This window comes from Melitaea cinxia, chromosome 13 (genome assembly GCF_905220565.1).
Source record: "Melitaea cinxia chromosome 13, ilMelCinx1.1, whole genome shotgun sequence".
Lineage (NCBI taxonomy): Eukaryota > Metazoa > Arthropoda > Insecta > Lepidoptera > Nymphalidae > Melitaea > Melitaea cinxia.
Genome location: NC_059406.1, coordinates 15,949,367 through 15,966,403, shown reverse-complemented (window position 1 = coordinate 15,966,403; position 17,037 = coordinate 15,949,367). Strand labels below are relative to the sequence as shown.

Here is a 17,037-nt window from a genome sequence, read left to right as displayed (position 1 = left end):
TGAAAAGTTGTTAAAATTTCGCAACCATAACGAGTACCACAATTATGTAGTTTTTTTTTTTTAATTTTTATATCATTTTATATATAAAAACTAAAGCAAGTGTTATAATTCATAATCTGTGTTAATCAGTGCCATAAATTTAACATCGGAGAAATAGAAGGGAAAATGCTAGAAAAACATAAAGTGAAACGTAAAATAGCAACTTACCGTGTCCAACTTTGTGATATAAATTGATTGGATCAGGACTTCTGTAGCAGTGTTGCGGTTTTAGATTTAAGTGTCGTAGATCGGTCATCATATCAGAACCCGATTGTAATAGAGACACCAGTAGTGGGTCTGAGTCTTTGTCACCGTCTGGACTCGCTAAGCCTCGGCGTTCCTTAAAATAGAAATCAGTTGATTTACTAACAATAAATTTATACTTATTCACAACATAACAAACAATATAAAATAAATAACAAAGAAGACTGTGCATGGTAAAAAAGTGTAGTAGTTTTTTGTTTTCACTCCAAATTGTGCAGAAGTGTACGTTTTTATTTTTATTTTTTTATAATGATACGAATAATTAAATATCAGATCGCTGTTACCTGAACACTGATATTAAGTTACTTTAAGAACAGACCGTGTGTGTATGTTAATTTTTTTTTCTTTAAAAGGTGACAAGTACAATAGTTCTTATTACTATTTTTGTCAGACCAGTGGCTAGTACAAAAAAGTTAATTCCGATTTAAGTACAAGTTTGCTTTCTCTTCAGCCTGTAATATCGCACTGCTGGGGATAGGCCTCTTTCCCCATGTAGGAGAAGAATCAGAGCTTAATCTACCACTCTGCTCTAATGCGGGTTGGTGGATATATTCCCTACTAGGAGTAGCGAACGCTATCAGGTGTACATGACAAAAACTGGGACCGACAGCTTAACGTGCTCTCCGCTTGCGATGCTTGTGGTCTTACGAACCTCTATTAGGCCGTACCCTTGTTTGGCGACGTAGTCCTATATATTAAAATAAGAAGAATAGACTGACTTTAAGAAAAAATGTTCATCACAGTTGACATATTCCACCTAATAGGGTCAAATCTATAAAAAAAAAAAAACTTGTAGGACCGTAGCAGAAACAGTTGAATTGTTTATAAAATTTGCCAAAATACTCACTTCAAGATTGCAGAAGAAGTGACCAATTTGTGGGTAAACTGAGGCCGTTGCCTTTCTATGGAGAACAGACGCCATGCCCGAGACGGAGCAGTTGTTGAGCCTCGTGAAGAGTACCGCGTCGAGTCTGTCCAAATGACGTGCGAAGTCCCACCAGCATGCCTTCCGAGAGAAGCCACCGTCAACTGGAATGTTACGAGAAATTTGTTGAATTATAAGTGTCGAAGAAGAAGAAAAAAACTTTAAGTGCCATCGACAACGACCAGTAAGATTATTAAGTATTAATTAAAGGGACTCTTAAGATCTTATTCAAATTTACATAGAGATACACAAGTACCATCTTTTGGATAAAAAGAGAATCACTAAAATCGGTATGCCCAGTAAAAATTATGACACACATAATTAACTCAACTGGAATCAATACCACCTTTTTTTAAGTCTATTGAATATTAAGTTGTTTCTTTTGATTTCTGTCATAAATAGAATTTTTCTTAACCGAAAAACTTAAGAATGAATAAATAAACGCTTCACATTCAACGGCCTCTAGGAGGATTTCTCCAATTTCGGGAGTCCAGTAACACACAACAAGCACAAACACCCAGACTACGACAAACATGTATACGGCCAATACAAATGTTGGTCGTGAGCGGGGATTGAACCCGCGACCGCCAGCGCAACAGTCAGTGCTGTGATCGCTGCGGTAACGTATCGTCATTAAATTAGCGATAATAACAATACATTTGGAATTCTAAACATTTTTGAATATCATGTTTTGTTTGAATATAATGTGTGGGTAACACAAAAATAAAATCGTACATAACAATACATTTTTTAAGTTAGTTACATTTTACCATTTCCACATCACCACAGATCATGAGCAAGTTATCAAATACAATAAACGGTTAAGTCTATCTGATTACTGGACTCAAAACAAAGCTTTCAATAATATTATTATTTACTCCGTACAATTCTGTAAGAGCCTGAAGACATATAATTGTGTTTCCTCAATAAAATAAATTCAAACTCCATTCAACATTTGATTTTAAATCAATGTACACATTCATCTTTAACTCAAAAGTTTTTAAAGATAAATCCTAATCCAATAAATTCTGAACCCATTCACAAAGTTTTCGATTTAAATGAAAGCAAATATAATATTTTATGGATTTGCGTTTCGCGGTAGAGATAAATCTTTGATACATCGAACTGGCTGATTGAAAAATAAATTGGCTCGCATGACGGCCAGTTCGCTCTGTGTTTGCACGCGCTACGATATGTAAATGCTTTTTTTTAAAACCATTACAAACTTGGATAAAATTCGACTTGGTTATTTTGATGACCTTTTCTTTATTTATACGCTTTTTAGGTCTTATTTCTCTTATACCCTTAAACGAGCATTCCTTGTATACATAGGTAAACAAGAACTGCCCGGTTCGAATCCAGATGTTTCCAGATTTTTCTTTCTTTCTTTTCCAAGTTCCTTCTTTTGCGAGAAAAACGCAAATGGGAGCCCTTTATCGACTCATTTCATTCGCATCTATGTGTATTTTAACAAATAACAGTTCATATTTATTTATTATTATGTCAGTAAGATCGAAAAAAAATATTCATATTTCATCAGTATGTAGGCAATTCGTGTATAAATATTATTTAAAAAAACACAATTTACAAACAAGTACAAACAAGACAAGTAATATAATATAGGTATTCGAAATAATTGTGTTTGCTCGCAAACGAAAAAAACCGACTTCAATGAAATCGATAAGTTAGAACCTTTCCTTATCATGGTACCACACTTGGGACATCTCCTTTTCTATAAAAAGAATTATCAAAATTGGTTCATAAGCGACAAAGTTATCCCCGAACATACATAAAAAAATATACGGTCGAATTGATAGCCTCCTCCTTTTTTGAGTCGGTTAAAAATACTCAATGAAATACGCATCAGGGTTAGCTTAAAAAATACCCATCAGATCTCGATTCGAACCCCACAATTCTTTTTACAATAAATAACAACCCACGTCTTATCCCAAGCTTAAGTCAATCTCTTTACCAATTTACTTAAAACTAATTTTACTATATTTAATTTTACCTTCTAGTACTTCGTATTTATAACATGCGTTGTTAAACTGTTTGTATATTGGTAACACGTTCGTTCATGAGCTCTTCAAGCTCGATGCTCCACGAGAGTGCTCTCAGCGTCTACGATGTGTATCTTTATGTACACATTTTGAAGCAAACTTTGTACGTAAGTAACATTTTACTGAGACAATAACGAGGTCACTTGAAAGAGTTTTTGAATAAATGGGTTGAGATATGTACAGTACCTGTTTTTATGTATGTCGAGTTAACGTATATTTAATTTTAATATGACTGTTGTCAATTATTATTTTCTAGTAATGTAAATCTCAATGGATTATGTAATCGAATAATCGATTGATTATTTCATTAAATAATCCATTACGCTTCAGCCTGTAATATCCCACTGTTGGGCATAGACCTCTTTCGCCGTGTAGGAGAAGGGTCAGAGCTTAATCCACCACGCTGCTCCAATGCGGGTTGTCGGATATATTCCCTACTATGAGTAACGATCGCTGTCAGGTGTACATGATAACCACTGGGACCGACAGCTTAATGTGCTCTCCGAGGCTTATATAATATACATAAAATAATAATTTTAATACTTATTTCCGAAAACAAGAACAAAAATCATAGTCTAAAATAATTAAACAAATTTGCATGAAATTACAAACAAATGACGACAAAACGTTTAAAAATTGCGTTTAACAAGTAATACTTTAAAAATATACGCCCCATAAAACACGTAAGTGGGGGATTCTAGTCACAAAACGCCTAAGAGAGTCATGCACGGTTTTCGTATCGCTGGCTTCGAGCCAGATGCGAACAAAAGAGCAATTTCCGACATAACTAACGAAAAGGATTCGCAGACGAACGCAAATTGCAACTTGTACAATGCAAAATGAGCTGAAATTAACCGAGAACAGACTAATTTATACTATTCACGAGTCTATGTATGTTTTATTATTTCAGAACTAGCTACAGCACTTATTACATCAGTTGACAATACAGATATTCTGAATATTTTTTATTTATTATGTTATTAGTTACTTTGTTTGTCTTAATAAAATCGACAAACTGTCAACACTGTTTGGTGATGAAAGAGGTGCTTGGTATTTACATATCCAAATTTAATTTACTATGGCACAGTTAGTGCACAAATATTATAATTGTGTTTGCTTGCAAACTATAAAAAAACCGACTTCAATTACATCGACAAGTAATACAGCGTTGGTATACGAAAAAATAATCAAGTAAATACGCGGTATCAAATTTTCTCAAAAAGTTGTTATTAGATTTCAATGAAATTTGAATAGTAAATAACTACAAGACAAGCATCAACTTTCGATTCAAACAAGAATCATCAAAATCGGTATACCCAGTTAAAAGTCATGCATCACAATGTAAGTTGACGAAAAAATAATTAAGTAAACATTACAGATATATCTCGAAGAGCACTCGTCAGATCTCAAATAATTTGAAAGGGACAACATAACACACAACACCTTTCGATTAAAAAAAACATCGAAATAGATCCACCCAGTCAAAAGTTCTGAGGTAACATACATAAAAAATATAATTGAATTGAGAACCTCCTGTAATATTTCAGGTCTTATTAGATTCAAGCAACTTGTTCTTTTTGGTTACCACCCATACTCATACATATAAAATATTTAACCGGGGCAACAAATTTACAAAACTGCTCATAATCGTATAGTAAAAAAAAAGTAAAGGACTTCTATTTCTTAAATACCCTTATAATAATTTATTCCTAAATGTCTTTCATAGACAAACATCTGTCAATTATATTTTTATTATAACCATAGACAATAAAATGAATAATTAGATCTTAATTATTATAAAAAAAAACTATAAAATACGCTCTTGTTCGGTTAAAACGCTTAAACGACATTAATTACTTTTTTGTCGTAATGTCTGGCTCGACGCCAAAATTGGTCGAGATATTATTTTCCTTTTTCATTGGTGATGTCGCTGTCATCTGTGTCAGACAGTGTCCTTCAATTTTTTAACGCTTATTAGTGTTTTATCTTGATTTTTTGTTTAGTATGCTTAATTAGACATCGACAAAAATATGTAGAAAAATAGTAATTGTCTCTGTATTTTTGAGACTTAGTATGTCAGCCAGTAACAGTGGTAATTGACAATATCAACAGTAATCGTCGTTGTAGGCGGAATTAGCTTGGAACACATTATTTATCATTACGTTAGTAGCTTTTTGCTTGTTTTTTTTTATATTAGTTTATTTTAAAGGCATTTCATATCTTATCATAATTTTCGGTAATTATTCTGTGAATTTGTAAACTTAAGATATGTCTATGTTCAGACTGAAATAAAATCGAATTTTGTTGTAGTAAAATGACTAATTTTTATCTGTAATTGAATGTTAAAATTATCTTTATAAATTATACAAAAATAGTTTTATAATGTTTTTCGAATACATTTTTACTACTGAACTCTCCTAAAATTATAGACAATAATAGACAATAATAATAATAGACAAAGGTGTCTCCTAAATATGAGAATTGTAACGTTAAATTAAGCTTAATCTACCATTACTTATTTTCTTCAGATTAGCGGATATAAACTACTTACCGACTTATGACATAGTCATTTTAATTTAATTTAAAAACAATTTATCGTAAAAATTTTTTTATGTCTCCAATACCTCGAACATAAATCATCCGATTTGACATATTTCTACAACAACTCTTCCAATTACATTAGTGTTTGAGACACTATAAGTAAAACACAATAAACTGTGATTCCGCCCCGTCGGTGCTTAAGGGGTTTAAATCACGGATGCCCCGGAGGCCAAGCTGGCCTTGGCTGGAGAGTCTCGGCACGGTGCCAAGCGGAATATTGGTTTTCTATCTAGCACATTTCTTTTATTAAATAATGTTTATTTTATGATCGAGAAAATTTTTATTGCCGTCTCGAGTTTTTTTTTTGCTGGAAACTTCGATTGGTGATAAATTTAATTTAGTTCTTTTTGAACTTTTTGTATCATTCTATATCGAAAAGTATTTCTCGCAATTATCGTAATTTGTACTGCTATTAATTTCCAATTGCTTTGTTTCGACTTTTTTTTAAATGAAAATATTATTATTAATTTGTATCAAGTTTAAATACATATGTGTTTTTAACCGACTTTAAAAAAAGGAGGAGGTTACTCAATTCGACCGTATATATATTTTTTATGTATGTTCGGGGATAACTCCGTCGTTTATAAACCGATATTGATAATTCTTTTTTTGTTGGAAAGGAGATAGTTTAGTTCCATGATAAGGAAACCAGGATCTGATGATGGAATCCCAGATAAATCGAGGGAAACTCTCGAAAATCCGCATAACTTTTTACTGGGTGTACCGATTTCTGGGTGTAGCGAGATCTGATTACAACTTTCGGAGTAATCTTTGATAATGCGTATTTACTTGACTATTTTTTCGTCTACCTACGTTGTATTACTTGTCGATATAATTGAAGTCGGTTTTACTTCGTTTGCCAGCAAACACAATTATTTATTTAAAGACATTATTTATTAAAAATTTCTTTCGAAATTAAGTAAAATGTTTTGTATTTAACTGTGCCTAGTAAGACCGAGGGTTAGAAAAAATAACACAAACAAAAAAAAAACGCAAAACCCATCGGAAACGCCAGAATGTAATTGACAATCGTTAGAGTAACAACGTATTGCCGTGACCACTATACCAAGCACTTTTCTTCTCACTTCACAATTCAATTCATTCATCCTTGGTTTTATATGTAGGCTAGACTAATATAGACTAATATTCGTATTATGTATCTTAGATTTACATATTTTTTATGTTGATTCTTTTCTCTACAGTCGAGAAAAGCCTTATATAAGTCAGTCTTATAATACTGGTACCCAATAATTCTATTTTATGCCGAAAATGTCCTATATTAGAAAAGATCTGACACTCTTCAAACTACTGGATCTATTACTAAAATTTACAAAACATAGCCAAGAACCACTATCATGAAACTCGCTTTCATGTGAAAAGCAATCCAATGTATATATTTTGTGCCATGTGGCCGAGAGCTACGACATCATGGACAGAATCACAGACGGATTGGTGTCAAACTTGTAAAGCATCTCTTATTCTAGTAAGAATTACGTTCACTTACCAAGCATGTTAAATCCGTTGATGCCGAATAGTGCAGCGTCGCCCTGACCGCCAGGGAAGACGTACAGGGTCGGGTGACTGAAGCGGATGTTGCCCACCACGTCGCTGGACACGAGCAACTGTTCCAGGCTTGCGGGCACTACGTATGGTTCGAGGTACGCTGTTGAAAAAAGTTTATAAATTAATTTACTAATTTAATAATAAAACACAGTTTATCTAAAGAGTAACTGCGGAGTTTCTTGTCGGTTCTTCTCTGCAGAATCTACATTCCGAATCGGTGGTAGCTTCATTAGTAAAGTGATATAATTTCAATTTGTGTAACGGTGATTTAAATGTGCTTTCCAAGCCTAGTTAAATAAAGTAATTTTTGATTTGGATTTTGATAGAGTGGGAATTCGTTTATATTTATACCAGCGACCTCTGTCCGTCATATTTTTTTACGCGATAAGTAATCACTAACATATCATATCCTAAAACCTTCTCCAAAACACGTTGAATCTTATTATATAAGTATTATTCCGATCGGTTCAATGGTTTTCGCATCATCATCATCATTACAGCCTATACAGTCCACTGCTGGACATAGGCCTTCACAAGTTTACGCCAAAAATAACGTGAACTCATGTGTTTTGCCCATAGTCACCACGCTGGGCAGGCGGGTTGGTGACTGCAGCACTGGCTTTGTCGCACCGAAGACGCTGCTGCCCGTCTTCGGCCTGTGTATTTCAAAGCCAGCAGTTGGATGGTTATCCCGCCATCGGTCGGCTTCTTAAGTTCCAAGGTGGTAGTGGAACCTTGTTATCCCTTAGTCGCCTCTTACGACACCCACGGGAAGAGAAGGGGTGGCTAAATTCTTAGTGCCGTAGCCACACAGCATGGTTATGGTTATGGTTAGGTATATGGTTTTCGCAGTATAACATTTTTAAATTGAATAACTTTGAATTATTATTCTGTTCCCAAAACTATTATGACTACTGGTTCTATTCTATATTGTTCTTTTTTAACATTGTTCTCCTTATATAAATAGAATATTTTTGTCACTGTAACGTACGCGGTCTTAATTTTACTATTATTCATTTGCATGTTGTCGTCACCTGTAATTGTGCTGGCACTTAGTTATATTACTGTTGATTATTATATTTTATGTAGCAACAGTGTACAGTATGTTGGTGATCTTATAAATAAATAAATAAATAACAGAAGAAAAAAAAACGACTCTCCATTTATTAGTATAGATATTTATTAGAAGAAGAAGAAGAAATATACTTTATTGTGCATATTACAAGCTAACATAACATACATCTTTAAAAAAATAAAATTTGGTGTCAAACTTAATTGTTGTAGATATTTATTATTGTAGATATTTATTATTATAAGTTTCATGTAAAACTCCATTTTTCTATAATATTAGTGTATTTTTATGTACCGATCATATTTTATTGGATATGTAATATCTGTATATTTCATATTTTCGGTCGTCTTGTGTATTCAATGCGTATCGTATAACTGTATTGACAAATTACTAAGTTGTATTTATTTCACAATAGCGACCCGCCGCGACTTCGCACGGTTGCAAAAACTATCAGTGTTCCTCTAGTATATTATGCATGTATTATACATATAAACTTTCGTCTGAAATAGTTGTATTTACTAAAGAAAACCGCATCAAAATCCGTTTCGTAGTTCGAATCGACTTTGTTTTATACTATGCAATGAAGACGTACGCCGTAAATGTTATTGTTAAGTTATGTAAGTACATGCCATAAAAATTAGATAATCGGATGAGTTATTACATCTCAAGATCCTTAATTTTAAGACAATTTAGTATGCAGAATAATGACAAATAATTTAATTCACAAATTGAAATTAATAATGTACTTCTTTGGATATTCTACGAAAATTTTCTGATGATAAAACTTTTCCCTGCGGGTTCATTCGTGAGCCTCTAACTTGTACTTTTCACATTTCTGTCCCGAGATAATATTTTAAGACGTTTAACGAGATAAAAATAATCTTAAGCGAGTTTTCCTTTACTACGTCATCTGTAAATAAATTTGAATTAAGATAATGCGTTTTTGGACTGTTTCATTTCTTAATATAACGATATTTTTTGGTAACATTGTATACATTTTCTTTTGTATTGTTTCTTAATAACAGTAACGCCCTTATGGGCTAAAATATTCATAGCTTTTAGCGTAATACATAATTGCATTAGAGTATGTCTAGGTATTATTAGAGTTTTGGAGTTAACTCCTTAAAATGCGGAGAGTGAAAGCGTGTAAAATAAGTAACGCTGACGATAAGATTAACGTAATACAGTGATTTAAGCTGTGATATAAGATACAGGTTTAATAGTTTACCAGTATTTACTGTACGTAAACTAATAGTAAGAGTCAATTTGTTTTAATTGTAGATTGTTTGAAGTAAAACTTCTTTACGTACGATTGACTTGGGGAGTAAGCTGGGGAATGCGTGACGAGGGCGTTGCGAAAAGTGTGATCAGGCGATGCGAACGGAAGTTGTGAGGGAGATATAAGTTAGTGAAGATAGAAAGAGAGTTACGTTTCGTAAGCTTTACTTCAGTCGTGTGGTCTAAAGCACACTCGTTTTTTTTATTACAATTGGAACATGGACAGAAAGAAAAATATTATGGATTTTTATGAATTTATTAATTTATTTGTGCAAATAATTATTTCCGCTTTGGATGTCTATCCTTGTGGGTCTCGATCGCTATCAAGTGTACATGATAACAACCAGGACCGACGGCTTAACATGCTCCGAGGCTCGTAGGGAGACCCACAGGACTGCACAAACACCCATACCACGGCAAACATCTGTATAAATCTAATTTTACGCCCTAATTTAGAAGAATAATTACCCTGAACTCCCTGACTGACAATCTCTTTTAATATTGTTTTCTAATGTTTACGCGAATTTTACTCATTTAATGAAACAACTTTTTTCGGATTTTATCGCGGTTTATTATTAACTTTTGATTCCCGACGTTTCGACAGTCCTCCCGTGACCATGGTTGCTGTAAAGTATCCGAAACGTCGGAAATCAAAAGTTAATAATAAACCACGATAAAATCCGAAAAAAGTTGTTTCATTAAATCTCTTTTAATTTATTACATACTAAGTACATTCTGCAATTTGCCCTGATATCTAATGAGACTCTAATACCGTAATGAGAATATTTTAATATCACGTTAAATTACCTTCAGAAATTTGTTTAAAATTATATCATAAATACTGAAAGTGGGGCAGGAATATTACCTTGGTCATTGATTAGATTTAAAACCTGTCTGTACATTAAGGTCACATATGTAACTTTGTTTGTTAGGTCAGGTAGAAGCCAATTAGGAACTTAGTTTCAGAATGCCCTATCTAGTTTGTAGCGGCACTGAAGTTATAATGATATTGTACTTTAATAGCCTATATAGGCCTATTAACGACAGACTAGTCTCATTTTTGGTGTACACGTATATTCTGTTGAAATTTAAAAGTATGTAACAAGTTTGAGTTCTACATACCAACTAAAAATTAAACGAAGGTATGATTATGAAAAGTTTAAAAAAAATGATGATTCAAGTCATCAAAAACTTTTTTACGGTGAATGCCAATTTCTCTAATGTAATGGCTAAGAGTGGTGTTTCGCTAAATTTTCTAGTTATAATTCTGATACAATTTACTGACTAAGATATCACGTAATATATGTAAATCTTCCGTTTACGTCGATCCAAAAATATATACAATTTTTACGAACCCTATTTAAAAAAAAATACTATCCATAGAAGTAGAAAACTAGAAAGTCAACTTTCAATAAATACATACAAATAAAAATCTGTCTCAGTCTGTTTATATACAGAACAGTATATCGAAAACCGTGAAGTATAAGATTTCCACGTCATAAAGCGACAATGTACCGGATAGAGATTACGAGTAGGAATAAACGGCGCATTGAAAAAGTTCATTTACACGGAAAAACCTCGACTTAACTCTCACTGTAGACCGTTCGTTGAGACGAACTTATTCAGGGAATTAATTTTACTCTTTTCCTTGTTACTTTGCTTATAAGTGTACTTAAGTGTAAGAAAGACAAAGTTTAGAATACTAAGAAATAAAATGAAGTCCTGATCAAGTCCTGGCATTGTTCATAATTTCTAAGATGTTTTAAGGTGTGCTGTGATGTTACTCGTAATTAAAATAACAGTCTTTTATAGATATCCTCAAATCTTCTATTCATTTTATGAATTATTAAATATGTTTGAAATTAACTTGTTCGGAAAGCTGTTGCTTGGTACTGTTAGGTCGTCAATTGATTATTTGAGTAGTTATAGCTACCAACAGATCGGAGTGATGTACTGAAAATGTCCAAAAATTTTAGTAAACGCTTATTAAATAAAATGGGCTGATTTTTATCTGTTACACTAAATTTTAAAACCAATACTGACAGCGAAAACAGCACACATCACATTTTTTAGTTAAATATCAGAAAATTAATTAAAAATATGCGAATATAAAAGCAAAAAAATGTACGTAACCAAGTATTTTTTCAATTAAATATTCCGTCAATAAAAAAAAAAGTATTTCTACGTGTAACGGAAAGCCATTAATCTTAAAGAAGAAGAAGAAGTAAAGATAATATTATGACCAGAATCACAGTTCTAACATCGAAAGACATTCTACAAAAATTATATGAGCAAATAATTTGTAAGTAAATATTGCTTTTATAAAATTAACAGGAGTTTTTGAATTTCTTTCATTAAAATTGACGTAATTCACGAAATACACGATAAAGCTTTCAACGATGCCTAAAATTAAATAATAAAATACTAATTTTATTAGCTTCAAGCAACGGGTAGATTGAAAGCCTACAATTTAAAATACGTTTAAAATATCATGTTATGAGTTGTATTAATTTATTCAATTTTGAAGTAAAGCTTATTTAGAATTATTGTGATTTTAAACTGAATGAAATGAAAATGCGTCACGATAAAGAAAGAAAAATATAAATGTATAGGAGAGAATGAGATACAATACATTACCGCTCAAAACGCGTAAGCGACACGTTGTGCATGGCGCTTACGACCTTTTTCACGAGACCGGGATCATCGTCCATAGAACAAATAGCAACGGCCTGCCTTCCTACGACTTTTCAGAATTTTCACTTCTGCCGTGTGTTGCACACACGCACTTTGATATAAGTTGGTATATTATTATTTTTCACCGAATTCCACTATTTCATATATATATTATATGAAATTATGGAATATTTTTATTCGCAATTGTTAATCTAAAAATATAAGTTTATTAATTGAGGCGAAACAGGTCCTAATTGCCTGTTCTACCTCCCCTTCCACTGTTAAAATCTAATCGTAACTTATTTGTAGGATAAACTTTTCCATAACTAGTGAAATGGGTCCTTAATCATTAAAAGACTTAACTGCTTTAGAGATATAATTAATAGAAGGTAATAATTAGGTAAATATGGGAAATAATGGAAGAGAGTCAGCATTTAAATTTCTATTTCGAGATCAAACATCATAATTGGCGTATGTGCTACAAGAAATAGTTTAACAGCAGAACTTCGAGGCTCGTAATAATAAAGTTATATAACAAACGTAATAACACCACTCGAACCCCGCACTATTGTTACAAAATGTCACTAACTTACCTACGTACGTGAATTACAAATTCCCCGCAGTTAATTTGTCGTTGAGAGTTCCTGCAAAGTTAGTCTGCCTGAAGCGTTTCCAGAGCTACAAATTGCAATTGTCAAACTAGTTTAAATGCTAATGGCTTCCTTTACATTTTTTTTTTATCATTACAAAATAAATAAACTTGTAATAATAAAACGAAATACCAACCCGCCTGCCCAGCGTGGTGACTATGGGCAACACACATAAGTTCACGTTATTTTTGGCGTAAACTTGTGGAGGCCTATGTCCAGCAGTGGACTGTATAGGCTGTAATGATGAATAAAACGAAAAAAAAAAATACTGGCCACAATTTACGTCAACAAGTATAAAAATGAAACTTTGTCAATGGACCACCTAACAAGCTTTCGACTAACGATGACTTTACAGATGTCATAAATTTAGTCTAATTGAGAACCTCCTACTTCTTTTAACAAAAGGCACAAACAACTGTTTTTTTTTAAACAAAGACAGATTCAGTATTGCTTACACCGTCAATTGTTTTTATATTTTGTAATTATCTCGCAGAACAGTAGTAGAAATAAAAATTTATTCATGAAACTTCGTTCGATTGAAAACTATTTGATATTCAACGAATCGAAAAATCATCAATTCAGAAAAAGTTCAACATAAATTGTTGCATTTTTTCAACTGCACTAATGACTTTTGCTATCGACCGGCAATTGTTGAATCAAGCCTTTATTTATACTACAAGTCTACAAGTATTATTTAAGCCTGTTTCTACTGGTCAACTTTTAGGTATAGGTACCATAATTGAAATAATTTTGGATATTTAAAATCCCTTTTACCAAACGCAGGTGGTAAAGTTTGCCGGAGGAAGCTGGATGAGGATTGCGGAAAACCGTCTTGCGCGAACTTAGGGTATATGTCCAGCAGTGTACTGCGATAAGCTGAAATGACTACCTGACTTACACAAAGATAGAATTGAGTCTTTGCTAGGACATATGTTAGAAAACACTTACAGGTCTGAAATGAATTAGTAAAACTAATAAAAATTTCACATCCCCGTGTAAACTTCGACCTCGCTACGAGAGATATGTTTGCTATCGCGGACGTCGTTTTGAAATTCCACTTTTTAATGAAAAACTTCCTTTCAGCGCGACGGAGCTCGATATTACGGTATTCAAAGGAAAGTTATTGAAGCGGGTTTTTTAATTAGTTGAGTCATTTATCATTACACCTCACTAACCGTGACTTTCTTAATGACATACTCTAATTGCACAGTATGATATAGTATCAAAAGTTACCGTAAGTCCAACAACGTGACAGCTAATATTAAACTAACGCTTATCAGTTGTTTAAATTGAAATTTGAAAGTTTGTCAAATAAAATGGACGTACATTTAATTGACATTGGTTCTCTGAAATCAATTTGCGTGATTGCTAAGCCATTAAGGTGTATTTACTTGAACAACGCTGCAACTATAGTCGTGTTATGGCTTTTCTATGAAATAGAAAACGCTAAATTTAAGTGTACGCTTAAAACTAGCCATAGTGTTATACATTTATTTCCCTCAAAATTCTCTTACAATTGGAAGAGTGAATCTATAAATATCATGTTGTTCCGCTGTGGATTGACGAGTAACGACGTACAAGTAATAATTTTTATGAAATATTTTGGATAATAGTCGAGAATGATGGCTTTACGTGCTATTTGAGCTACGATGAGGACATACACAGACAAACATCTAAACTACAAAGAAATATTTGCACAAAAGAGTGCAAATCAAGCTCACAACCCAGTTGTCCATGGAGGATTCTTCTCATTACTACACTAGATCGTAAGAACTAAGGATTTTTAAATAATTACTAAAAGTAAAAACGATGTCTAGTGCGAACTTGGGGAGGCCTATGTGAGCAGTGGACTGCGATAGGCTGAACTGACTGACATCCAATTTTGAGTTCTTAATTTGCACGTTGATTTAGGAGGATAAGAATATTCGAAAATTTGCTTTTATAAATTTTTTTTGATGTTACGGATTTTAACTCAACTTTTTTCCTTCAATTTTCTTCTTAAATTTTGTAGTGTCTAAGAAACAATAGATTGAAATACCAGAACGTGCTTGACATTATTTGTAAATTTTATTTAATTGCATAGACTTACAGGTCAACTAACGGTCAAATAATGGCCAATTAATGGTCTAAAGATCAAGCACTTGTAAATTTTTTTATTCAATGCAATCGCTCCTATTCGAAATTGGAATATCCGCTCGCGACTCCAACCTTGTGGATAGCATAATTTTGGTTGTTTTTTTTTTTATGTCACTAGGTCGGCAAACAAGCGTACGGCTCACCTGATGGTAAGCGATTACCGTAGCTTATAGACGCCTGCAACACCAGAAGCATCGCAAGCGCGTTACTGACCCAATCCTCAATCTCCCCCAGAGCTTTCTGGGCGAACTCGCCCCATCTTCGACCTCGTCTGTGCTCTAGAGCTAGACTGAGGTCAAGAGTAAGCCCATAACATAATAAAAAAAAAAAAAAAAAGAATAGCTCTGGTCACCTTACTCACCAACAGGAACACAATACTGCTTGAAAACAGTATTATTTATTACAAACGTTCAAAATACAAATCTTATCTTTTTATAATATTAAATTATAGATGTATATATTTGTATGTCTCCAACGTTGGTAGAACTACACATAAGTTATATGATCTATTAATTGTAATCAAGTCGTGCCACAAGAAGCGTCATTACTTTTGAATGTCAGAGTAGTGACGCTCTCTAATTTATGAGTGGCTGAATAGTGTGATTCATATGGAAATTACCGAAATATGGGATAGAACTGATAACTAGCTAGAAAACGCCAAAGTTAAGATTGTATGATGGAATTGAAAGATATCTAATTAATTTCAACTAAAACTAATAGCTAAATCGTTTAACTTAATACTTGAATATAGTTGTAATAACGATTATGTTTATTGGTTGGCTAAAATGGATCGTAAAATGTCTGTTTTATAGTTAAGGGAAATCTATAAAAATAAATAAAATTGGAGTGTCTGCTTGTAATATTAAAATAACCGCTTTTTACTAAATGCAAATGGATTTATACACCGTAGGTACATAATATGTAATAGTACCAAAATAATATTTTTTACAATTTTTGTTTGTCTGTCTGTTTGTTTGTTCCGGCTAATCTCTGAAACGGCTGGACCGATTTGGCTTATGTAATAAGGAGTAACTTAGGCTACTTTTATTTTAGATTTTTTTGTTTTATAACTCTGGGAACTGAACAATAACTTTTTTGTTAAATTCCACGTAGACTAAGTCACGAGCACAGCTAGTTGTTAATAATTTACAATTTTATGGACCACAGATAAATAATTCAAAATTTCTTAAAAACAATACTTTATATTAATGCTGAACAAATCTAAATTAGCACATTTTGATACAAATATATCTTTCGTTTAATTAAATTACTGATGCTTTTGATTACGATTTGATTAAAATTAAGTTTCAGACGATTGTGCTATTTATCTAGTGTTATGAGTGAAATATATTTTTAGTAAAAACGGTATCACGAAAACAATTAAGTCAAGTTTGAATAAGATGTAATTTTATCTTAAAATGACATCCGGTCCTTTATCTTCTTTTACTGAGTTCTGTACACTGTATTTCATCCGTACGCTGTATTTTAAACCCCTCTCAACTAAAGTAGGAAAGTCCTGTATCTTACTAGTTAATTATGTATATAAAGCAAATTGGATAGTTTAGCAGAAGCGCTAAAAGCACTAACAATGTATGTTTAATTACGTAAGTGGTCTAACAACCCTCCAGAGTTTACTATGTAATATAACACCCCTTAGTGTTTTAAAAGTTGCTTTAATTATTAAATAAATAATTTTAATATGTCAATTTGTTGCAAAAAGTTCACACATGGAAATATGGTAAAAAAAATATATTCGATTCCCGCTCGGGATGGATG

At 32.7% G+C, this 17,037-nt stretch overlaps 1 protein-coding gene across 1 annotated transcript in view; it reads right to left on the bottom strand.

Annotated features, from left to right (window-relative positions):
- Positions 1–17,037, bottom strand: part of LOC123658955 (microtubule-associated protein futsch-like) — a 51,770-nt gene that overhangs the window by 30,350 nt on the left and 4,383 nt on the right. Inside the window, exons 3-5 of the mRNA XM_045594245.1 lie at positions 7,394–7,552; positions 1,151–1,332; positions 208–379 (exon numbers count right to left, since the gene is read on the bottom strand). Of these exons, the coding sequence (XP_045450201.1) occupies positions 208–379; positions 1,151–1,332; positions 7,394–7,552 (513 nt within the window). The remainder of the gene's footprint in view (positions 1–207; positions 380–1,150; positions 1,333–7,393; positions 7,553–17,037) is intronic.